The sequence below is a fragment of the Pipra filicauda genome, unplaced genomic scaffold, assembly GCF_003945595.2.
Source record: "Pipra filicauda isolate LSUMZ 115617 unplaced genomic scaffold, ASM394559v2 scaffold468_size503134_pilon, whole genome shotgun sequence".
Classification (NCBI taxonomy): domain Eukaryota; kingdom Metazoa; phylum Chordata; class Aves; order Passeriformes; family Pipridae; genus Pipra; species Pipra filicauda.
In genome coordinates, this window is record NW_024104607.1 from 418,748 (window position 1) to 445,389 (window position 26,642).

General features: G+C 38.2%; 1 protein-coding gene across 1 annotated transcript in view; it reads right to left on the bottom strand.

Moving 5' to 3' along the window:
* The window catches only part of LOC113991128 (gamma-aminobutyric acid receptor subunit beta-3), a 36,835-nt gene extending 19,242 nt beyond the window's left edge, over positions 1–17,593 (bottom strand). The window contains exons 1-4 of the mRNA XM_027727219.2: positions 17,373–17,593; positions 11,433–11,515; positions 10,280–10,417; positions 1,394–1,546 (exon numbers count right to left, since the gene is read on the bottom strand). Of these exons, the coding sequence (XP_027583020.1) occupies positions 1,394–1,546; positions 10,280–10,417; positions 11,433–11,515; positions 17,373–17,578 (580 nt within the window). The 5' untranslated portion in view covers positions 17,579–17,593. The remainder of the gene's footprint in view (positions 1–1,393; positions 1,547–10,279; positions 10,418–11,432; positions 11,516–17,372) is intronic.
* Positions 17,594–26,642: the final 9,049 nt, after the last annotated feature.

The window sequence follows — 26,642 nt, forward strand, 5'->3', positions numbered from 1 at the left end:
AAATGGTTTGGCTTAGAAGGGACCTTAAAGACCACCTAATTCCAACCCTGCTGTCACGGGCAGGGACACCTTTCATTAGATCCGGTTGCTCAAACACACTTCCAACATGGCCTTGAACACTTCCACTACTTCTCTGGGCAACCTGTTCCAGTGCCTCACCACCCTCACAGTCAAGAATATCCTCCTAATTTAAGTCTACTCTCTTTCAGCTTGAAGACATTCCCCCTTGTCCTATCACTACATGACCTGGTACAAAGACTCTCCCCAGCCCTCTTGTAGGCCCTCGTCACGTACTGAAAGGTGCCATAAGGCCTCTCTGGAGCCTTCTGTTCTCCAAGCTAAACAAACCCAGCTCTCTTGACCTGCCTGGAGAGGTGCTCCAGTCCCTTGATCATCTCTGTGTCCCTCTGGACTCACTTCAACAAGTCCACAACCATCTTATGCTGGGGATCCCAGAGTTTGATGCAGTACTCCAGGTAGGGTCTCATAAGAGTGGAGCAGAAGGACAGAATCACCTTCCTCAAACCCGCTGGTCACACTGCTTTTGATGCGCCCGGGATACAAGTGGCTTTGGGGATTGCAGGTGCACATTGTAGGGTCATGTCAAGCTTCTCATCAACCAACACCACCAAGCCCTTCTCCTCAGGGCTGCTCTCAATCCATTCTCCCCCCAGCCTGTACTTGTGGCTTGGGATTTCCTGACCCACATGCAGGACCATTGACTTGGCCTTGCTGAACTTCATGTGGGTCCACCCCTCAAGCTTGTCAAGGTCCCTCTGGATAGCATGTCAACAGCACAATTTTCTAGTCACCTTCCCTTATTTAAAGGATCCTTTGATCTGAAAAGGTCTTGGACAGGGATCACCAATCTGTACCAAATCCATGTTTTTCTGTCATGAGATAAATGGCATTTTAGGCTTCATAAACACGCACTTAACCCACCATTTTTTCTGAGGGTTAGCTGGAGTGTTATAGATGATGTGCCCCTATGTGCTGAACTAGCAATGGTTCTTGAAGTCTGTTCCTGCCAGCGTCAGTTAAAAAACCCAGGACCTCAGGAGGAGGCTTGGAGCCATATTTGTCTTCCCACGCTGAGTTGGACTACAAGCCCACGCTCAAGTATGACTGTGGGGCTGGTCTCCTAGATGAAGTTACTGACAACAACATTAACTTTGATGAGAACAAGTCTAGGACCTGTCAAGAGATTTAGTGGTAGCTTCATTCTTGCATGCAGGGGAAAACTTATCACTTTTGAAGCAATACTGGATGACATGATTTTGACGTAAATTATTCTGGAATATCAAAACACTGACATCACACTGTAGTTTTTAACAACCTCTGAAGGCTACATTCAGTATGGCATTTTAATGTCCCACTCATTCTTAGCACATACCAAGGGCAACTCTTGCTGCTGATGCATCATAATTGATCCAGAATGACACCCATGATAAAATGGTAATCAGTATGGAGGGCATGTAGGTTTGAAGAATAAAGTATCCAATATTTCTCTTCAACCTGAAGCTCAGTGAGAGTCTTGGATAGGCACCTGAGAAAAGAGAGGAGAAAACAGCAATTTTTTATACTGAAGAAAAGACACTTGTGGATAGTTGCCTTCAGTTTCTGCAGAAACTAAAGCATGCACATTTTATGAGTTAATATGACATCTGCAGAACACTACGGAAAACACCTTCACTGTATTACTCATTGGCATTAAAAGAAGCTTTTCAGTGAATATAGTGATGTCCAAGTAATTTGTATTTGGGAAGAGACAGAATAAGTTACTTTGGATTACTGAACAGATGGGTGAGCACTGGTTAGTTTTTAAAAATGAATGTTTAGGTCTCCAAGTAAAATGCTTATCCAAGTACAGTTTTCTGTATAGCATTTATATTGAGAGGATTAGTAATGTGCATACTTTTTTATTTACAGTGAAGAGTTCGTGAGATGAGACTTCTTAATTACATTTGAACTATGAGAAACATGTTACATGTGGTGTTAAAAATAAATTGTAATGAATCCCAGTGAGGAAAAGACTTCAGACCAGATCCTCTAACATCCATGAGAGCCAGACAGAATTTTTCTTACAAAAATATTTCAAGTAAAAAAAAAGTTGAATTTATATGTGTGTGTGTGTGTACATACAGGATTCATGGATTGTTACAAATGGAGCAAATAAATAATGAAAAAATAAGAGCCTCAATGTCAATGCTTCAAACAAAACATCTTATTACTTAACTTCAAGTTGGTGTACATCAAAATTGATGTTAATCTTACTGAATATATTTTATATATTTAGAAATCTCAAATGGTTAAAAAAAATTATGATTTCTTTCACCCAATGCTAAGATGATTAAATCTGAGTACAGCTCTATAAGAAACAGGTAGTCATTCACACAACATTAGCTTCATGATTTCAGTGTTTGCACTACCAGTCTTAGCTATGATACTTCTAACAGCTCATCTAAAAGATCTATTTAGTCAACATTCTAAAAAACATTTCAGCACATGTTGAGAACCCAACTAGATATTAGATCAGTTCCCACCCATTCTAATGCAAATTATGAGCAAGATATGAAAGATTACACCTAGAGACAAATTAAAAATCACAAACTTGTCTTTAAATTATGTTTATATGCTTGCATATGAGCTTAAGAAATTGTAATTTGCCCATATACACAAGAATGATGGATTTCCTAAGAGAGAAAGAAGGAAAAGAAAATTGTAGATTTCTCTTCATCACATTCCTGATAGTTTGGTATACTTCGAGCCATACTACAGAAAAAATGCTATACCGTTTCTAGGCAGCAGAAGCATCTAGGGACTATCAAACTTGTGCAAATATCCTTAACTCTTTTATCAAACAATCTCAGCACAACTATCACTGGGAAAAGAAATATCTGGTAATGTATCTGATTGCTATGATTACTTCAATCAGTAATAATTTTTTCCAGGATGAAATTTCTTCTAGTGTCACCAAGAGAAGTATATTTGGTGGAGTCAGAAGAAGGTATTTCATCACAAAAATCAGACTAAGGTTTTCTGCTAAAGCAGTCAACACAATTTCCAGCAAAGAATAATTTATACTGCAGCTTGCTTAATATCTTCATTTTCCAATGAAAAATGTTTCATTTCAAAAAACAAGTTCTCTCATTGAAACCAGGCCTTCTATTTTTTATTACCAGAGTTTAACTTTTTCACTGAGCTTCTTATGAAAAGGTTACCATGGCCTTGTGTCTGCAGACTATGTAAATAAAACAGGAGCATACCCTGCCATCATGAAATACATTAAAAATGCAGTAGACCTGATCACCTTCTTTCAATAAGAGTAGAGCACGAGAAAGAAATCTTCATAAAACTCTGTTGACAAAAATTATTTCATATAATACACCACTCACACAAAATCTCCCATAAAATACTGATTCTATGATTAAATAATATGAACTGAATCACTGAATCATAGCATCTTTTTGGGTTGCTCGAGAGCCAAGGACCCTCGATGCACTGGGTAAATTCAGAGAAAGAAGAAATTTGCCATTGATAAAGCACAGAAAATGGTGTAGGTGAAAGAGGTGTGTGTCAACAGTGGAGACAAGTAACGTGTCACGCATGTCAGTAATGTTCAGTAACAAAATCCCAAACTGAGAAACAGTATACTGGAGTGAACTTTGGATATTTATCTTGAATGCTTCACCTGTGACCATTATCCATTACCTCATGACCATCTCTGCTTAATTAGGTAAACTAGTGAGACCTGGCCTTAAAGGTAGATTCCACAGCTGGTCTCAAGGCCAGAGATGTCAACATAAAGATGTTTCAAGCACCAGGTTCTTTGTCCTGAAGCTAGAACCCTACGAACCATACCCAGGGCCAGGGCTGTCAGTGCTTTCTGTTCTCCTGCTCTAGAGTTGGACCTGACTGTAACAGAGAGATTCAGTTGTGAATCTGACTGTGCACTGGTCCTTTTGAGGTGCCCTATGACATCTCAGACACCAGCAAGCAGTTGATGCATACGATATACTCCCTACATCTTTTTGATCAGCAGGTGGAGACTAAGAAGACTGCACTATGCCCTCTCAAATAGCAGTTGATTAAGCAACACACTTGAACTGCATACACATGAGCCTGGTATCTAAGCTCCAGTTCATTCAGTCAATCTACCAAAGGAAACCTAGAAAATTATCCATCTCCTCCTAAAATGGACTCCTATGGGTGTACTGAATTTGTCTCCACACTCCACCGCCTATATGGAAAAGATTCTGATCAACTAGGACACCTAGTTCAAATGTAGACAATGAAACTATATTCATGATAAACCAGAGCAAAATGAATCCAAGCCCTGCAAGTCTTAGGGTAGATTTTGATGATTTGAGGTTTCTGGGCAACCTAACTAAAAGTCTTGCTGGCATTACAGCTGCTTACTGGAGGTGACACATTGCTCAGTTTCACAGCGGTAAATGGAATGTCATCCTGTTTTGTGGTAATTTTACAAGCTTGAATTTTATTGGCAGATCTGTATCTCAGAAAATTTTGAAATAATTTAGTCTTATAGAATCATATCACAGAATCATAGTTAGGGTTGAATGGGACCTTAAAGATCATGTAGCTCCAACAATTCCCTACATGGGTAGGGAAGCTTTGTATAGTTCAGTTTGTATAGTATACTTTTATACTATATGATCTTATAAAGTATAGTATAGTCTTGGTATAGTTCAGGTTGAAACTGAAGCATGAACTGGTAGCCTTGTTTTTTTTCATACTATGCACTGAGGGTTCTCCTTTAGGTAGCTCTCCCTGAGACTACAAAATTTGTATTACTTTCATCTGTATTGCTCTTATGTCTTCATAAATTATCTACTGGCCCTGCCTCCAGCCTGCCATCTCTGCTGTAGTATTTCACCTCCAGCAAAAAGGCCACAGCAATCTGTGGCAAAAAAAAGAAATAAAGAAGGTCCATTCTTTATTTCCCCTACTTAATTCCACCTCTTTTCTGGATGGCTAAAGTTCAGGGAAAAGGATAGGTCCTAACCTTCATGGACTGTAAGTCCAGATCTTTATCTAAGAAGGACTCGTCTTGTAAAATTTATTTAATATAAGTTGATTTCTGAGTGAGCTCAACAATTACACTGTTACTTGCCTAATTATGCTTGGATAATGATTTAGCAATTAAGGCTCAGTACATTTAGAGATTAATTACCAGGAAATTCTGGTTGCTAACTTTCCATCAAAATTTGGGTTTCTTTATCTTGTTATTTTGTTTAGCCTTTTTATTCTTCCTCCCATCTTATATCACATGTTGATGTCTATAGGCTAATTTAAATACTATAGGAATAACAGAATTTGAATGGAAGTATTTAAATCTAACAGTACTGAGAATGCAGGCATGAAAATAAATACTTAAACAACAACTGAGCCCCAAATATTCCTCTTTCATATATTTGGGCACTTGGTAAAAAGAGATTACTTGTTACTGTTCCAATTTCATTAAAATCTAGCAAGCTGAAATATCTGGCTTCAAGGCTAAATTAGTCTCTTGCTGTTTTATCTAAGTATGAAACAAGATAACAGAGTTGGTCAGTTACAGAATTCTTATTTTAATATGTTCTTCTGGGAAGGTTCTTTGGCTAATTGGAAATGCACTTTACAGACTGATCTTTCAGAATACAGCAAATATTTAATTTTCAAATCTTTTAAGATTACCCTCCTTTTACCAACAAGTTGCTAATACGGCTTTGACTGCTACGTGACTTGAAGATTTTAGGTGGTGTTTTACATATCCCCATTCCTGTTTAATATCTCAGCATTTCTGGGTAACAATCATTTAGGAAGCAGATTCAGTTCACAGGTTTAGCACTACATTTCAGGTGTTTAAATGCAAATATTTGCACATGGATGGAGCATAAGCTCTCAGTGCAAAACCATGGAGATTTAGACTTACAGCCAGCTGATTCTAAGGATGTGATTTGCCAGCTGATTCTAAGGATGTGATTTAATTGCCTATACAGAGATGCTTAATGCCATTGGAGATGTGATAGGCTAGAGAAGAGCAGAACATAATACTAGTCAAGTAATCAATACTGAATTACTCGACTGTGGACATAGGACACAAGGCTGTAAGATTCCAGAACAGAAGCCTAACTGCTAACCAGGATGCTTTACAGCTTCCCCAGAAGCAACAGTGTAATGATTTGGTCTAGGCCTTCTCTGGCAACCAGCTCAAAACCAAGGAAGTACCTATGTCCCAGTATTCCATCCTATTTTTTACGTAAGCAAACGTATAAATAAGAAGGGGAGAGGAGGTTCTTTCTTCCTCTCTTCCGGCGTACTTGGAGAGAGCAGCTCTCCCTGCGGGTCCTCCAGCCGTGGGGGTGTGGGCCTGTGGTCTGTCGAGAGGCTGCGGCCTTCTACCTGAGTTCAAGAGGCAGATGCAGTGACTGTGGACTGAGACGTTTCTGCTTTTCTCAAGGAAAGTACTGAGATTTCGTTTGCTAGCTCTTATTGACTGTGTATATCTGGGGTTTTTTTTTCCTTTTTCTTCTTTTTGGGGGTGTTTGGGGTTCTCTTTTATATGTATATAGTATTGTAACTGTATATAAATGTAATATATGCAAATATATATATATATATACTGCTTTGTTTTGTCATGTCGGGGTTTTTTTGTAGCTTTTCTTTTCCAATTCCTTTCCCTGTGTTCCTAAGAAAAGGGAAGGGGGAAGGAAGGGCTTTTGTTGTGGTGTTGTGCACTCAGCAGGGAGCCAAGCTCAAACTGCCACCCACCAGATACTTATGTTTAGGCAACTGAATACCATCTTAAGAGTATTCACTTTACAGAATAGTTGTTTGTGAGTTCAATAGCTCTTCAGACCCCATTAGCAGCACTGATTTGGTATTATTCGATTATGGGTTTAATTCAGTCACTGACACATGGGGATCCAGTGCCTTTTTAGATATCTTATGGTATCCTGTATGGCCTTCAGCTGGTGTTAGAAGGATAATCAAACCAGATACTTCTTCATAGCAATTTAAAAACTACTTGCCCTCCATCATGAATAAAGGGAACAGGCTACTGTGCACGGCTTTGCAGATACCTCCTAGACACTTAAAAATTTTATTTAGTTCTCAACCAAGTGTTCTCCTTTTTAAACTGCATGACCATACCTGTTTGTCCACTAATCTCAGATATGCCATTTTCTAGACTTTCACTGACACTTGCTTATTTTCCCTAGACCCTCTTTGATTGCTCCACAACTGTCTTGAAGAGTGCTACCCTTGACCACAAATACTAAGCTCAAGCATTACCAATGTAAATCAGACTCTTTTTTATTACGTGATTCATATTTTTGTTGTTTGTTCCCCCCCACCCCCCCCAAAAAAAAAAGATGTTATTGGCTCATGTTCAGTCTGAGATCAACAGGAACCCCAGATTTCTATGCACAGATCCCTGGTCTAATCTGGCATTCCCTCTACTGAATTTGGATAGGAATAATTAGTTGTACAGATGCTGTATTCTGCATTTGTCCATATTGATTTTTATACCTTTTTTCAGATGCATTTTGCTAATTTGGCAAGCTAATTTTTAACTTCCATGCTATACTTTAAACAGGCATACAGTTCCTCCATTAATCTTGCATCTCTGCACAACTTTCTGTCATTATCTATGGGGGTTTTCCCATGCTTTTCATTGCTTCTCAGTAGTAATTATGTGAACAGATTTTTCCTTTTCATAAGTTACACAAGATTATACAACACTGTTCCTCATGAAGATAGGAGAAATAACTAATCCAAAAGCTGTTTATGGCATGACTCTGAAGTCTTCTTTTAGTTTTATTCAATCAAAGCACACTAGGACTGAAAACTCTGAAATGTTCACTGAGATACTGCGCTCAAAGAACTAATATCTTCTCTTGAGACTTCAGTAACCTCAAAGCCAAAAGCATGCCTGACTTATTTTCTGCAAAAATGTAGAAACTGACCCTAATTACTAGGACCATAAGAAAGTCTTGAGAAGAAACTTGAAAGGAATCTGCTGACTTTATCTATTGGATTCACTACCATGCTTCAGATTTAGATTTAAACATGGTTTTGAGAAACAAATGTGATGTTTCCTCTGCGTGCAAATACTTGTCACAGAATTTCATAACTGATAAACTACCATTTTCATAGTGTCCTGTACCAAAGTAATAGTAAATTCAGTATTGTGTCTTCATAAGTGACAAAAATTATATGTTCCAGAAAATGGTACAAGAAACATGGAGTAATCCATTCTCTGTGACTGTGCCATTCTACTCCCTAATGCCAAGTTATCTCAAACCCTGAAGCATGAGACTTTTTTACTCTTTTCACTAGTTTTTTTGAAAGAACAGTTAAGATTCTGAAAATTGGTCAGTCACAGAAAAGTGTACTCCTAGTTTTTACGCTCTTTGGTATTTGTCACATATCTCTTTGGATTTCTCATTTTCTTGTATTTTACAACTCTCTCTCATCTCTAAATTACTAAATCATGCCTTTACTGAAATATTTCATACTGAACTAAAAGGTGGCCTTGGACTGTCATAAAAGCTTCACAAATAAATTCTCTGTATTCTCCTTGTTGTCTAAAAGAGCCTTCCTACAAAAGTATATCCAGTCCTGTGGAGGGGCAGGTAAGCCCTGGCTGCCAAAGGTGACAGTAGCTGCAGAATGTAAGGATGTAGGATGAGAGTATCTGATTCTCTATAGAAAAAAAACCCTTCCATTCACAATGATAAACAAGAACAGCAGCAGTTGGCAAATCTCCTCATACTAATTTCAATCCCAGCAATATTTACATTTTGTTCTGAAATACAACTCATGTTTCTGTGTACTTTGAAACAGATGCTGTGTCCAAAGAGTGGGTGAAGTGATGCTTACAAACATGATTGAGCTGTGCTTCATTTGTTCGAGTGTGCTGGGACAGATGGAACAGCACACTCCTGTGGTCTGAAGAGCACTGAAAATCTGAAGGTCCCAAATAATGAGTCAAATAATGGCCCCACATGTGCTGATGGCTTTCTGTGTTGCTTTGGTCTTGTCAAACATAACAACATTTTCCTATACGGGTGTCTAATATCAAATATGTAAATCAACACTGCACCTTGTCATCTGAAGACATGCAATGCTGTGACTTACTAATAACTTTTTTTACACCTTCAAGCAAACAAGCAGGAAACACAGGAATTTCATTTTAGCATCTTAACTATGACGACAAACACACTGGCTATGTATACAGTACTATATACTCATCAGTACAAATCAAGATAGAAAAGATATTACATTCACTATACAACAATAAAACAAACATGCACTGATAAGTTGCAGGGAGGTGTTTATAAAATTGGTAGGTTTTTGACCTATATGTTTATCTGCATAAACATATTTATGCAGATCAGTAACCCTGTAAGGTATATTTAAACTCATGATTCAGAGGGGAATGACTTCCTATTTATTTAGATCACAGATATTTAGATGTCTAATTAAGTATCACATAAACACACAAAAAAGAAAAATAAACAAGAAATCACAGAATCATAGAATGGTTTGGGTTAGAAGGGACCTTAAAGATTATCTAAGTGGTTTGGGTTAAAGACTATCTTAGTGGTTTGGGTTAAAGACTAATCTAGTGGTTTGGGTTGGAAGGGACCTTAAAGATTAACAAAGATGTCCCTGCCATGGGACTAGCTTTCTCAAAGCTCCATCTAATCTGGCCTTGAACACTTCCAGAGATGGGGCATTCACAACTTTTCTGGGCAACCCAGTGTCTCATCACTGCCCCAGTAAAGAATTTCTTCCTATACCTAATCTAAATCCACCCTCTTTCAGTTTGAAGCCATTCCCCCTTGGGCTATCACTAAACATTTTTGTAAAAAGTCCCTCCCTAGTTCTCTTCCTGGCCTCCATTAGGTACTGGAAGGCTGCTAGAACATTCTCTCTTCCAGGCTGAACAACCCCAAGTCTCTCATCCTGTCTTCATCCGAGAGGCGTTCCAGCCCCCTGATCATCTGTGTGGCCCTCCTCTGGACTTGCTCCAACAGGTCCATGTCCTTCTTGTTTTGGAGGCCCCAGAGCTGAATGCAGCATTGAATGCAGGTCAGGAATGACATTTCATGGGCTGCTACCTCCAGGCTTTGTCAAGTAATTTCTTTAGACAAACATGCAATACAGACTACATATCGTGATTGGTAATAATGATTAATTATTATAAATACAACAGTAATTTTCAGACACAAAGGAATTAAACACTAAATGAGCAAATGGCAATACTTGCCTGTGGCAAAGACAACATTCTTTGACACCAGTCTGTATTCCACAATAGAGAACTGAGGAAGTTCAATCCTCTCCACACCAGTGACTGCGTTATCTCCACCTCTCCAGTAGAACTCTATGTCATCAGTTGTGTAGCCATCTGCAGGCAAAGCACGAGAGTAAGTCAGAAATAACAGCAGACTCAAATGTAGCTTCAAACATGCAGCCTGTCATTTGAGACAATGAAAAGAACTGGAACAGCTGGAGAGCTGTATCGTATTTTGCCTGTGGGAAGGCCTCCTGAATAGCTGTGCCATTACAGTCTGCCCAGGAATTTTAAGCAAAATACTCTGTTTTCATTTTATTTATTTTTTTTATCACTCACATAATATTCAGGAATGGCCACAATGAGAAGAAAACACTATCCATTATTTAAGACTAATTTATTATTTAATTCTGAAACCAATTGTATATTTACACTGCTAATCACCAAAAGAAGACAGATTATTCAGTGAATACAGAGAAACACAACTGAGGCAGACCTTTTCCACTCACACTAAACAGTGTGAGTTGCACCATTTCCATTAGCTTCTGTAGTGGAGGACTACAGCTGAATATAGAATATATATACTAGCATTTCCTGTATACAGCCCACAATTTCCAGCCAACAGCAGAAATGGAGCAGGAACTCCTGAAGCGCAAATACACATCTGTTGGGACACAATCTGTTTGGGACACAATTGCAAATCATAAATGGGGTCAATCTGAAGGCTCAGGGGGTGTCCTGCAGCAAGATGATCCATGCAAAATAAAGCATACTGAAAGAAAATAGTATCGCAGTGTTTGCTCTCTTGAAAATGAATCTAGTTAAAATACAAATATTCATCTCTTCTATCAAAGATAAGCATCCAGACCTCTGCCGAGTCAGGCAGGAATACTAAATGACTTCATTCTGTCCTAAACTCATTTTTCTAGGATGCATTAATCTATCTAGAAATGGGTGAATCCTTATATTTTTAATAAGTCAAATAAACAGACAAACAAAAAATCCAAATGGTGATAATTACATGATTCACAGTGTTTATAGACACACGTGCAAATATTACACAGTTCTATAAAAGGAAAACTGCCATGCACTTGAACTAGATTTTACACGCATTTTTTTATGTACGTACAGCTTTCTATTTCCAGAGTACAGTTTTGTTCATCCAATGGGTATCTTCTCAAGTCCATCATACAAGCAGCAGTGGTTGTGATTCTGAAATACAAACATCAAATACTTTTACTATATAGTCAGGAATCCAGGTTTCGGTGATGGTGTAATCTTTCAAAGTGATGACTCTCTGAAGAATAGCTTACAATAACTGAGTATCTGGTCCATATTTTTCATTGACCAGCAGCTTAATACAACAGCAGTTACAGTGACTTTCAATGGAACAACTCACTGTGACTTACCCTTACACAACCAGTCCCTTTGGAGTTCAGTGGACCTATTCATATATGCAAATATTACACGAACATTTACTGAGATTAAAAGATATGATTCTATAACAGAAAACGTGAAGTGAAAAAGGTCTGCTACAAATGTCAAAATGATTAGAGCTGTGTGAATAACTGATTTCTTGGTTTTGTGGCAGCTCTAGAAAAAAATAATTCTGAAACGTTGGAAAATAGCTTTAAATCCAGGAGAATGCTTTGTTTCAAAGTTCAGGAGACTTGTCTAGGTTTCAAATTTAAAGAGGATTTTTTTATGAAGCTCTGTATTGAATTTTAAATTTTCTCCTAAAATAACAACACATGTTTGCTTCTCTGCCTCTTTAGCAATTTAGCAGCCTAAGGATGACTTTACAAAACATTTCACTATTGATGAATCAGCATTTTTCACCCTCTTATTATCAGGAGTGTCAACAATACACATGAGCAACCAGAACAACTATATTAACAGCTTCACACAGCACTGGCACTTCATTTTTAAATTAATGGATTTACGTGTTTGTACTATCTTTTAGACAGATATAACCATATGTTCATAATTAGTCTGCAGTGTATTTCAGTATTTTTCTGAATCGCAGTCCTCATCAAGAGTATGTACATTATTATGCATCATTGTCTTTATAATGGTTTTATATAAATTTTACATTAAATTATCTTCTGAGCCTGACTAGGTCCATTCCTTACTGATCCTTTTTTGATATAAACAAGACATGGACCTTGCACACAGTTTGTTCCTAAACAAATAATATTCTGGTGATAATTTATGCTAATAATACAAGAGGGGAAAATGCCCTGAATGTACCTCTAAAAGCTGGAACCTTCAATTATAAGATTTTGTTTGTGTGTTTTCTCTGTTTTGAAGTTCTTCCTTCTATCCCTTAATCTTTTCGAATTAGAGAATCTAATCTTCTAATCTGGTAAACTACTTTAAAATTCTGTGGCAATGTTTCAAGAGAAGAAAAGTAGTTAGGTGCCTTTCTTCATCTCTTTTACACTAAAAAAACCCCACAAACCCATGTTGTTATTATGAATGTTTTATCCAATCTCAAAGAAAAGGAAGGAAAGAACTCTTATCCTTAGCATATAGATCATTCCAGATGAATAACCACGTAATATCTAAAGAAAGTGATTAAGACCACTATAACTATCTCAAAGGACAACAAAGGCCACCCTTCTCTGACCAAGAAGGTGCTTTTTACAAGAAAATATTATCATTTCTTTGCAGAGGGAGAGACATTTGTACGAGCACGGAGGCAGTGGATGAGCTCAAGCATCTGTCCTCAGCATATCTTCTCACTTGTGTTCCTACCATTAGCCACTGAGAAAGGCACTGAGAAAGCTGATCTTTGTCCTTTCCAGCCTTTATCTATGGCACAATCATGTTTTTGTCACTGCTGATCCCTCTGACTGTCCTCTGAATACCCTTATGTTAGTTCCACGGGATTTCAGGTACTAAGTATTGTATCACAAGAGGATACTTAGGTCAACCTTCCTACAGCTGCTATCTGGGAGTGGCTCTGGTTCCTCTTAACACAAATCCCTGGGATTTGTGCAGTTTGTGGGTTGGAGCAGTTTACAAACAGCAGTTCCTTTGCTGCTCTGCAGTTTAGGGGGACATCTTCTCTGCAACCAACATTTGCAAATGTCCTTCTGGAACCTCACGCAAGGGGCTGGATACAGGGTTGTTAACTATGGAGATGATTAATCATCTGGGTTGTTCAGCCTGGAGAAGAGAAGGCTCTGGAGAGACCGTATAACAGCTTTCCAGTACCAAAAGAGAGGCTACAAGAGAGCTGGAGAGGGACTTTGTACAAGGGCATGTAGTATATAGGAAAGGGAGAATGGCTTCAAACTGAGAGTAGGTTTAGATTGGATATTCTTTCCTATTCTTTCCTAAGACAGTGGAAGAGGTTGCCGAGAGAAGTTGGAGATGTCCCATCCCTGGAAGTGTTGAAGGCCAGGTTGGATGGGGCTTTGAAAAACGTGGTCTAGTCAAAGGTGTCCTTGCTCATGACAGGAAGGTTGGAATGAGATGATCTCATTTCTGGGAAAAAGCTTTCTATGACTCTATGAATGTCTCCTCAATATGATGACAACTAATAGCTCCAGCTAAGCATATAAAACCAGGACTAAGCATAGGGTCTTAGAGGAGAAAACTTATTCTTAAATCTGTGTTTATTGATAAACAAGGTCTTAGCAGTGATCAGTTTTACAAAGCCATACTGATTGCACAATGACAGGATCTTGCTCCTGAGCCACCTGATGACTGTGCTCAAAGTAAAAGTAGCAGGCATGTTTGGAAATTGCTGATATGAGGGTTCTCTCCCGTGCTTTAGTACATATGCCTACACTGACCTAGGTCTCATTTGCCATCCTGCAGCATAATCCGTATGAGCTAAGTTGATACAAGAGGGAATGTGGTACCAGGATCTTAACTATTATGTTGTATAACTAGCTTTAAATGCCAGCCATACAGAACATATGCACTTACAAATTATTAATTTGATAAAATTATAAAAAATTATACAGCTGGCAAACTTATACTCAACTTATTAATTGCATTTTGACTTTTTAAGGAATGTATTTTTAGTTTTGTCTGTTCACATACTGTAGTGGTTTTGTGTTACAAGTTCCAGCACCAGAAACTGCATATTCTTGCTCAAGTAATGTTTTACACTATAGAAAAATGTGTAGTTTTAATTTAATAAATATCCACTAGAAAAGAAGATACAGCTAGAAATAGATAGAAACAGATTTATCTCATTTACTCAAAGTAGAGTTGAATACTCAGAGGTCCCTCCTGAATGAACATTCAAGCAACCAAATTTAACTTGCACAAATGCACACCAAAAGCAAATGTTAATTACTCAGGCTTGTGCATGCTCCCAAAAAGAGCAGGTTTATTTTTTATGGGATGGGAATGAAGCAGTACACAGACACAGACACATATACATTCTGAAAGCAATGACACAAAGGAAATATTTTTAATTGTTTATAATTTCCTACTCTAGTTTCTTTCCTATGGATATAGAATTTTATCCTTCTCTGATACTTTATTTCCAGGTTGATTGCCTTTGTCTATATTGAGACACTGTATAGGAACCCCACCTGTGATGTGCTGAGAGATGCTGCATGCACAAGTGACACAAGGATATTTTATGTCCACAAGAAGTTTATAGTGTAAATCAGTCTAAGCAATATAGGTACTTCTTATGTGAGTAGGTCACAATACCAGTGGTTAACTTAATCTTCTTTTCATATTGATACAGAAATACATTCATTCAACACAGAAGTGCAGTTGCCTTGTCTGACTGATTACACCTAACCTTTTAGCCATGAAAACATTTATGTTTTATACACAAGTGATAATTATGTGAGTCCTTTCAAATAAAACACATACATAGCTCCACACCATTTATTTGTAACATTTAGCATTGTACTGCCTGAGAACAAGAGGTTTATATATGGCAAACACACAAGCAGTCAGACTCTGTTTTTGATCCCCAGACTATAATGTAATTTTTTTTGGTCTATTACAAAAGAAGAGCTGTTTATCATAATTTGTCTTGCATATTGTTCTGAAGAAGGTAGAACAAATGCAGTGTGTTGCCCAAAGAAAAAAATTCCTCAGAAATGTGCTGAACTTCAAACCATTGCCCCACTATCATAGACTTCTGCTGCAGTAGCAAACTGCTTTCTCTAAAGTAGAGAGGAATTTTGGATGACTGAAGTCTTTCAAAACTATGATAAATTCCACATTGTTCAGAAGAGAAAACAGAGCCAGTGTGGCCTTGGGATCACTTTCAATTATATGTGTCGAGGAACTGCTTTGCTCTGTAGATGTTCTGTAATTGGTTGCAACCCTCCAAAACGTCCCCTATTATTCTGAGTGACCCTGTGCTTTATGGCACATAAAACTCCAAGTTCTGGCCTCAACTCACACTGCCTCTGGATTGCAGCTTGAGCCCAATGCCATTGTGATGCTTTGAAGCCACAACAGAGGAAGACAGGGTAGCAGTAGAGCAACACAAAGTACAAGTCTTTAAATCAGCAGAGCTAAGGCTCAGATATTCCCTTCCTTTTGATCACAGTGTCCTGTATTTTGCCAAGATTAATTTGAGACAGTCATTCTTCACTATGTAACTCAGTTGCTTCACACTTTGGATATCTGACCCTGGATATTACATGCTTTCAGAGAAAATGAATGGAAAGAACTTTGTCACACATGCACAATTGGTGAAAACCCTGCTAAGCAAATACTATTATGTGAAATGCAGTCTGCCTGTGGACACTTACACTTTGCAGAAGAGGAAGCTAACTTATTCAAATACACTATTCTATGACAGATAATCCTCACCTGAACGACTCCAAATGTTTTTAGAGTGTAACAGAAAGACTTCTACATATTATTAGGATCAGAAGAGTTCTAATCTCCATTACTTTTCTATTATGTTGTGGGGATGTTTCTTGGCATAAAGAAAACAAATATATTTTGGATCATTTTTTTTTACATTTAACCACTTGTGGAAAGAATCCTAAACCTGTAGTGTTCCATACCAGGTCAATACCATGCAAGACGAAAGCCTCCTTTTGCTAAAACCAGTTAATTACAGAGACAACATTCTAAACTTCTTTAAAGTTTCATAATGGGTTGAGTTTATTTCTGTCTTGTCTATAAAGATTCTAGATCCAATTCTACCCCATACGTGATATGTAATAGAAGTTGAAGAGGTGAGGGGCCAAAACTCCAGTCAGGTAAAAAGTTCAACTGTTGATAAAAAACAGAAGCAGGTAAAATAATTATATTAGACATATAATCCACCTGCACCACTTTTCAGAGCTCATTCATTTTTACACAAGGGACTCTTTATCCTGCACTACTTATATGCACCAATCTCTGCTTCAATATACAAGAAACTTCCAATGATGGAAATGGAGCTTTCAGACTTGTTTTGGTGGTTTAAACTGCTGGAGCAAATGGAGCAACGTATTGAAAGAAAGCAGGTTTTTGATACTACTGAGTCTTTCACTAAGATCTTCGCTGGTGTAGTTAAGTTTATTAAGGAAAGGATATTTTGGCATTCCTAACTCTAAAAGCTATGACAGAAAACAAAGAAAACACAGGTGTCAAAGTCACACTGTACCTCTGGTTTGAAATATAACACATTGCAGTGCTGATTCCTGCTTGAAAAAATCACTAAAGGTACCCATAGTCATGTTCTTAGCTGTGGCTACTCCACTCAACCAGGGTTACTTGTGGCTTTTTTTTTAATTTACTACAGACACACCAAGAGACAACATAAGCACCCACATTCAATCTTACTGCCTGTATTTTAGACAAAATTTTCAGGTTTACAATTAATATGTGCCTTTCTGCTTCCTATAGCCAGTGGGCTTTCCATATATGGTGACTCTACAGAAACAGATAAAACCTGACTGAAGGCGCTTCTGGCAAAATTAAGAAACATCCAGTGTGTCATTTGTTTTCTACGGGCATCTTTCAGAGTTACAGGGAAGGTTACATAATACACTAGCCAATGCTTGTAATAACCTTGTACCAGGAAGAAAACATCAACAAAACATAACAGCAGTGATGAAATCTTCATTGTGGAAGCACAGACCTGAGGCCGTAAAGCACTGTTCCATCCGGGTGAAGGCGAATCATTCTGTTCTTCACAGTAACACCATGCACAAATGATTTCTTGTCGTTTAAGAAGTAAGTGTCAGGCACCCAAAGCTGATCTGCCACCCGGTTGTCAAGTGTGAGGTTGAGAGGTATCCCAGCATAAGCCAGCCTCTTATCTCTCCAGTACTGTTGAAAATACATCGTCAAAGTGTAATCCTGGTGAGGAAAAAAAAAAGAGAAGCACAACAGTCAACCATACTATGTGTAACTGGGAGAATAATTTTTTTTCCTGTTAATAGTTTATTTTGCTGTTGATTTGATTTAAATTTAATATTTTTAAACACTTAATAAAAATTAAATATTCGTATCACTTAATCATCATGGCTAGGCTTCGCGAACAAAGATTTGGGAAGGGCTCTACCCACATTTGCTACAAGCACGCTGGTGGCTAAAAAGACCAATGAGAGATAGACAAGTCCAGTTGCAAAAGGCACAGCAGAAAGACTCCTTAGGTGGTATCAGCAAGACACAGTTCTTTCTGCGTTGTCTTTTCTCCTCGAGAGTGATCCTGCGCGCTTTCTCAAAAGAAGCAGCAGTGTTACAGATGGTGTGTCTCCAGACCTCCCGACTGGAGGCCAGAGTAGACCAGTGATGATGATCACCATCGCTGATCATTATCACTTAATAAACAGTTCATATAATTCAAGTATCACTCTAGACTAAGGGACCATTTCAAATTCAGCTAGTATCAGTATCTTTTGTCCTGCTCCTCCTTTTTTCTCATGTAGTTCCTGTGACAACTACCCAAAATTAACATGTTTGTGGAATGATAAATGACATAATAGGTAAATACTGCCATCTTCCCCATTTTTAAAAATTATAGATGAATGGAAAAACATTAGAAGTATTTTGAAGCAATATGTAAATAGCTGTCTGAAAAAAAACCTGTGAATATGTTGATTATACATGTGACTTTGTGTGAGACTGCATCTTGCAGTTACATAAATATTTTCTCATCAACAGGCTACATTGGTACCTAGAAGAATAGTAAATTGTAGTAAGATCCCACTAATGTGAATGCTTGGTTTTCATAATTTTGTCAGTTTTAAGGTTTATGGTGTCTGCTATGAACTGTGATCACTAATGTAAAAGCCTAAACATGGATACAGAAGCCTAAAACATCCATTTTAAATTTATTTATTCATTTCAGAGTTTGCTAACCTGACTTCATGTCATAATAACACTACATTGAAACACTTTGAAAGCTTAGATGATAGGCTTCATTCATTAGCTTCATGATATTATAAAACATTGAAAAAATAAATGTCTGGGAACATTTTAAAGTTATGTGCCAACAAAGCTGAAAAAATAATCACATGAAAAAAATGACACCAAAAGTACAGGCCATTAAAACTCTGATTTTCAAATTACAGAAGTGCTCTAAACAATAAAACCCTTCATGAAATTCTTCACTAAACCCTGAGAAATTTATGTGATCTCCAAACACATTTAAATATTTAGCAGCAGGTGTGCAAGCCACAGGATACCTGCATTTGCATCTGGTTCTACAAACTGGTGATGCAAAACCCCTCAGGCTTGCTGCTTGTTTGGGAAAAGGATGCTCAAGCTTTCTAAGCACAGCTTTTGAGAACAGTCCATTCTTGTAATGGGTTTCATGTGGAGACAATCCAATTTCAGGCAGTGCTCCTGCCCTGCTTCCCTCAAGCCCTACAGCCTTTCCTTGAAATCATATGAAACTTTCACGCTCAGAGTCTTTGCATTTTTGATTCAGTGACTCATTCTCTTTAATGAGGGAGCTGCTATAGTTTAAAGAAATCAAATTTAATTGCTTAGAAAAATAAATCATTATAGATATCAAGGAAAAGCTGTTCCCATTTTAAGAAACTAATAGGAGATCTTTGAAAACAAAAGAGCCCCGTGATGGGAGAGAAGAGCCCACGTGGAACTGCCTGGAAGGAATCTCATCCGTCAAACTTCAAATCTGACATGACTGCTCAGGAGAACCGTGCTCCATTTTTGTGCTCCACTTTCTTCAGTGGGACTAATGGTCCCTGCTCATCAGTGAATGAGGTGCATGCTACACTGGGTGCACCTGCCTCACTCCCATTAGCAAGTCAGGGAGACCACCTCTCTCCTCATGTTCAATGCAACCAGTTTTCTAATGCTAATGCATTAGAACAAATATCCTCTACCCGCTCTGTTTTGCCTTAATTAAAGCTTGTTTCTATTAACATTCAAAATTTGCTATGTGCCTGGCTTCTATAATGGTTTGCACATCAATGTCAAGAAATTTGGTATTATAAAAGCTGTGGACACATGAGCAGTACACCAAGAGCTCACCATAGGTAAATGCACAGTATATGCACAAAATAATGCTAAAAAATGAAATAAAGAAAAGTGATGGCACAGTATAGCATTGAAAGAAGTGAACTGGTCAGCACCAAAATATAAGAGGAATTAATTTGAAAAGAAGAGAGCTTCAGGCTAGCTAGCTTCCTTTTTCCTTTGGCTTGAGACAAAATATATGTTAACATCTAATGAGTGGAGTAATTAATTAGCTAAGTAAAACATATGTAGCAATACAAGCACTAATAGTCTGTTACTTTATTTTTAAATAATAACATTTACTATATCAGGGAACAACAGAGAAGGAAGTTTTCAAATTACACACAGAACCAGCAACATCCGTCAAACATCCGGAACTTCCAGTGTCTTGAATGAAAATCAAACTTCCAAAACATATCCTCTAAGATAAGAATTTCACTAGTGCTTCCCCTATTAACCCTCACTTCTTATAGCATCTTAATTTTAAATTAAAATTTAAAAAAACCTTGTATGTGTCTACGTATATGACTATATTTGCACGTACTGAAAGCAATGATACCCCAAAAACTATTTTTTCAAAAAAGAGTAACCCCACTGTGCACTTCAAACAGAAACAGAGTACCCAAGAAAGCACTTGTGTTACCCCACAGCTTGAAGGATCACTGTACGTTTGGGCTCTGTCAGCCTCACCTGCTCTGAAGATGATGACAGAAAAAATTAATATGAACCATGCTTGGTTACCATCACACTTTTTTCAATCACCTCAAAGCAAAAAGCAGCAAAGTCATATTAGAACTGCACTGAAACTGCTTGGCTGTGCAAGGAGCAGTAAATGAGCAGGAAAGGCCAGTTCCTTAGGGTGGCTCTACCCAAATCACTACCTGCAGAAAGTAAGCTTATTAAAACCCATAAGGATGTTCTAATTCTTTGATTAACTAATTTTCAAGACTTTGTACCCATAAAGGAAGTTTTTCCCTATACTCAAGAAAAATGCAAAAATGGTTTGAGCGTGAAACGGAAAAAACTGCACTAGGTATTTGTCAGGTAAAATGAGAAGATGAACTTTTACCTCCCAGTAAGTAGTCTACGAAGTTTATTAAGTAGTCTACGAAGTTTATTAAGGCTCACCTCCCTCCAGGGGAGCTTACAATGATACAGAGGTCAAGAGCTAGTCTAAAGCTAGAAAAGATTAATCCCACTACAGCTACTGCATTAGGGTGTTGTCAAAGACAACACAGAGCTGCCAGCTTTAGGAAATTCTAACTACTGCATGGAGCACTGGACAATTTTCTCAGCATCAAAGACCTCTATAAAACATATTTTATTCCCCCAAACAATACCAGGCAACATTCAATGTTTCCCCTCTCAAGCTGTTCACAGTAATAAGATGTTTCAGGTCAAGCATGGTAAAAAATCACTCAAAGCCCTGACGGGCAACATACAAAGTGCTTCTGAAATACAGGAGAAATGTCCTCAAAATGGGAAAAGCTGAACTACACAGGCAACACGATCTTTCTTTTGTGTATTCAAAGACCTTGGAACATCCTACAAGGATAAAGGACAGTGACGAGCATCCTCGAATTTTTATCATGGCAACAATGCCACTAATAGAAGGAAAGGAACACAAAAAGGTGTGATGGTGTTTTTTTCAACCTAGTTTTCCCTGGGGAAGGGGAGTGGAAAACTGAATTAAAAAAACTCAAATAGTAGATAATACTTTGGAAGACATTTAGATATGACGATAAACAGGCTGATATCACAACTGATATATCATGTGTATTGTTTGTGATTTTAAAACATCTTAAGCAAGAATTATAGAGACTCACAAATACTGTATATGCTAATCATGTACAAAGAAATTTTTAAGCATTGCCTACATGGTATTTGTCTCTCCAGACACTCTCATGGAGTGAACACACCACGTAGGAAGCACAACTAAGCCGCTCCTACAAAGCCACTTCAGACAGCTGATGTACAGTACCTAATGCATTGACTGTAAGACTAGTGAATGAGAAATACTAAATGTTGTAATACTAAAAGCAAACAATTTGTTTTCTATTACAGGGTTTGTTATCTTTAGCTTTTCTCTCCTGCACTCAATAATAGGGAAAGAAAAATTTTAAAATATAGTTTGCTCATCCAAATAAAATTAACATAATTACAGCAGCAACAATGCTCTAAAATTGATTATCAGCTTAGAGTCTTACTTTATTATGTATTGAGGATGTTACAAGTTTTCCATTAGCTGAAGAAATGTGTTTTTTCAAAATTACTGCTAGGTAAACACTGCAATTAACAATTGCGATGGAGTACTGTTAACATGACAGTTTAGCAAAAGAAGTTACTCATGCAAAATTAATAAATATGTTGAAAATTACTAGAAATTTCACTGTCTCGGAAGACAGCCTTGTGTCGACTTGAAATACAGATTCCCATTTTAAATTTGCATTTGGATGTAAATTCACATCCTTGTTTTCTTGACCAACAGATAAATGAGACTATTACCATCAGCTTTTGGATTATTTAATTTTGATTAATTAATAAAGTAAATACTCATTCAGTGGATAAAACAATATATTGAAAGTCCATGCCTTAGACTCTAAAACCTCAAAGTCACTTCCCTCACCATCCATATAATTTCAAAAATTAGATATGGCTGCTGTAGTACAAGGAGCTATTTCTGCAGCATTGATGATTTATATTCTTCCCAATAAGCCCAAAGTGAATTGCAAAGCCAAACTCATGAAACCTATTTTGACAAAATGTCTGTAAAATCTGTCCCCCTACCATACATGGAAGAGACCTGAGAAAGAGATTCATGTACACATTAATTCAGATAGCTAAATATGAATTTAATAAAGGTGTATTCAGAAAGGTTAACCTTAGGAAGTCAGAATTTACCAGCACTGCTATTCAGTTGTGTGAGATGTTCACACAAACATTTTTCTTCGCATTCAAAATTCTCTAATAGCTTCAGCAACTTTCATATTAAAGAAAAATTTTATTAAAGAAAAAAATTTATAATCACAGTATCATTAATGTTGGAAAAGACCTCTAAGATTATCGAGTCCAACCATTAACCTAAACACCACCACGTTCACCATCAAACCTTATCCCCAGGTGTCACATCTACGTGCCTTTCGAACACTTCCGGGATGGTGATTCTACCCCTTCCCTGGACAGCTTGTTGAGTGCTTTAAACCTATATTTTTACATTATATTTTACTTGTTGACATTTTGATTTGCCCAATGTCTAACTATACACATACATTTAATTGTCAGCAAATAATTAAAACATACATTCAATTGTCAGCAAATGGAGAAAATCACCAAAGTCTGCTGCTCTGCAAAGTCTTTTACAAGAAAACTGTCTGATCAGAACCTCTCTGGCTTTAGATGTGGTTCCTGAACAGCCTGAGTGAAGGAGATCTGAGCACGCACACAGAAACACACACATCCACTCTAGTCCACCAAAGCATCTTCCTCTAACACTTCTTGGTCTATCTGCTGCTATAGTAAAGATTCATCTCACCTGTAAGATCCTGACTCGGGCTTCTCTCTGCCACCATGCAAAATCCCTACAATACTGACAGGTTGAAAACATAGCACATGTTTTCCCAAGCATGCAGCTACAATACTCTTATGAAAATGCTAAGGCAGCTCAGTCACACTGATTTCAGTGTGACCCTCCATACATATATGTTGTCTTGGTACCCTTTGTACCAAATTATCACTATTTTTCCTCCTCTACTGAAACACAAATGGATGGTGTTATAAATAGATCTAAGGAAATAAGACTCACTTGATTCTACAGAACAGTTTTCCAAATAAATGTATGATTGCGTGGGTTTTACTTGCCCTCTCATACCCTTTGGCACAAGAGTTTCCATCTCTACTTAAACCACAGTGCCTTCTCCAAAAAGCCTGTTCCCCATCGAGCATCTCTGGGTGCTCCGAGGAGGGTTGCCATACCAACCAGTGCTTGGCGTTCTGCAGGTAAAGGGAGCACAGTTGACATAGCAACCAGCCAAAGCAGTTTCTTCCCAGCTTTTCGGGGACAAGTGGTGGTCACTGGCACAGAAGTGAAGCTTCTCAGCAGAAATGAAGGGAGCAACCAGGCACTCTCAGCAGGTACTGCCCCATGGCACTTACTCTTCAAAATCTGGGTATTGGCTTTTCCCTCTCTGTTCCTCTGCCCACCACAAACTGATGGGGATGCCTTCCTGCTCTTGGGGTATTCTTTCATCTGAACATCAGAGGACATCAGCTAACAAGGAGGTAATTGCTTGGGCCAAGCTTTGGAAGGCAAATACAGAGAAAGAACAAGTTCCTGCAAATATTCCAGTTCAGGGACATAAGACGATAAGAAGACAGTCTGAGCTATTTAATCCCTGACAAATGGGGATGGGAGGAGAATATTTAAATATACCTTCTCTAATTCAGAGTATCACAGGTATTACAACATCATAGGCTTCTCAGTATTCAGGAATTTCTATTCCCAGGAACTGATCAAAGGAAAAATAACATACACCTTTATGCTTCACAGGTGTAATACTCTCTGATCTGGTAGAAGAAAGTTAGCAAGAAGAAGTATGGTCTTTCACTACAACCCTGAAGATCTGCCTATAGATTGTGTGGTAAGTTACAATCAAAATCCACTTGCTGATGGAACATAAAATTCAATATTTGATAGGTCCCTCCTAAAAAAGAGGAATACAAATGTCAAACGTATAGATGCTATACTTGAAAACTCTAAAAGAGATCAAGTCCGAAAAAAACACCATCGAATATCCTTAAGAAAAAGACTTACACAAAAGAAAATGCTAGGCTCAGTGATGAATTTCCTTCATGAAGCACAAATTTATTTATTTTAGAGCTGACAGGGTCTTAAGAAAACAGCTACATTTGATTGTACTAATTGAAATCCTGCTAACAACATACAGGGAAGAAAAAATCAACCTCTATCAGCCATCAGCTGGTTCCCACGATGGAGGCAGCTGACCTTAGAGAGATGGGAACTGACAACTAATGGATGTTGCCTCCTACGCAGTAGCAGGATATGCCACCAGCGAGTTGGAGAAATGAGCTAGTGTCCTAAAATCTTAAAGCTGTAGGATTTTTTTTTTCAGCTTGGAGATATGAAAATAGATTAAAAATTTGGGATCTACCAGTGCCCATGAAGGACTTCTCACACTTCTACTTTGCTCTTTCCATAAATATATAATCTTACATCTTTTCTTTGCGTATCTTGAATGATCAATAAAAATCTGGAAGAAAAAAACTCTCAGGAAGCCCTATAAATTGATATTATTTGTCATATTTGTTCACGTCTTCCTATTTCTTACACTATTGAATGCATAAGTCTTTTAACATCTGCAAGGTGTTCCAGGACAGCCTCCAAAGCTGGGCATACACATATTTGTTTTAAATACTGCGACCATAAATATACAGCTCTATGTCCCTCTTACTTACTATGATTAAATATGGAAACCACTCAAAACAATTTTCAATAAATCTGTATTTCAAACTGAAAAGTCTACAGTCTTTTTGTCACCACAGAATTGTAAAAAGACCTTTCTACAGGCACTCTGGAACTTGTAGATATTTTTTTAATCACTCCACAGTCCACAAATAAAACAAAACTATATTTTGGAACAGAATGTTGAGGGAACCATGCACTTGAACGAAAATGAAAATAGGTGTCTGCTCACATCCACACTTTCAGGTTAAAAAAGGAATATTTACTCCATCGTGGGAAGAACTTCTTAAATTTTCTCATCTCCAAACCTATTGATTTGCTGACTCTGGGAGCCAGCCAATCTCACTGGCACTGGAACAGCAAGACTGACACCCAAAGTTCTACTTGTTGTCTGTGATTATCTGAAACACCAGATATTCTTATAGGAAAACTCATTCAAGACAAATACAACGAACAAAATGCCCTTTCAGAAAGATACCAAGAACACACTGGCCATCAAATGCTGTAGATATGCATAACTTGAAACATAATCCGTGTATTTTTCAGTATCATGGTAGACACCATTTGGGTGTGCCAGGCCTAGAGGGCATCCCCACACGTCATGGGCCCTGATGGACCCCGGGGCTCCCCCTACCCTGCTCAGAGACCCAGAACTTCACATCAGCCCCTGCCCCACTGATGCCACAGCAGGGCTGGTCTCCAGCTTCCCACAGCCCTGCCCTACCTGGCCTTGGACCCCACCAAGCTGAGCCCACCTGTGGTTCCATGACTCATCCCCATCCCCAGGGAGGTGCCCAATATCCAGGGCTGGGGCTGCCCTGGTGGCCCCCAGCTGCCCTGCTCTGGGTTGGGGGTGGGATGGGTCCTGGCTGCCTGGCTGCCCTCCATGGGGATCCCCCACCACGGACACCCTGACAGTGTGTTCACAGCAACTGCGGCTCTTTACATGTAAGAGGGTATTTCATTTGTACCAGGACTTTATCTGTTCATTTTAGAGTAAGGAAATAAACAAGAAGAGATTTCCCTGCAGTGGCTGGGAGTTGCAAAGGTGATGTATGAACTGCCCTCTGCTGCCTCTTCCCTTCCCTCCAGACACGGTACTTAGGCTGCCAGCTTCCCTTACGTCTTCCTTTCACTCCATCAGCAATGCTAAATCCAACTATACATCTTGCAGTAACAAAACTGGGATGCACGCTAAGTCAAAAGGAAAACAATGCATTTACTAAAAATCATTACTGTGGGTAGGATAAACTCACCTTGTGACACAGTAATACTCATAAAACTCAGTAAAGTACAAAATAAATAAATGGGCAAAAAACCCAAATGCTGCATCCAAGAGGAAATATTACATGCATACATGATATTCAACCCCCACACAAACTTCTTGCTGTAGAGAGACTGGTGGAAGAAGTAGAAGAAGGTATGTCCTTCTGATAGTGC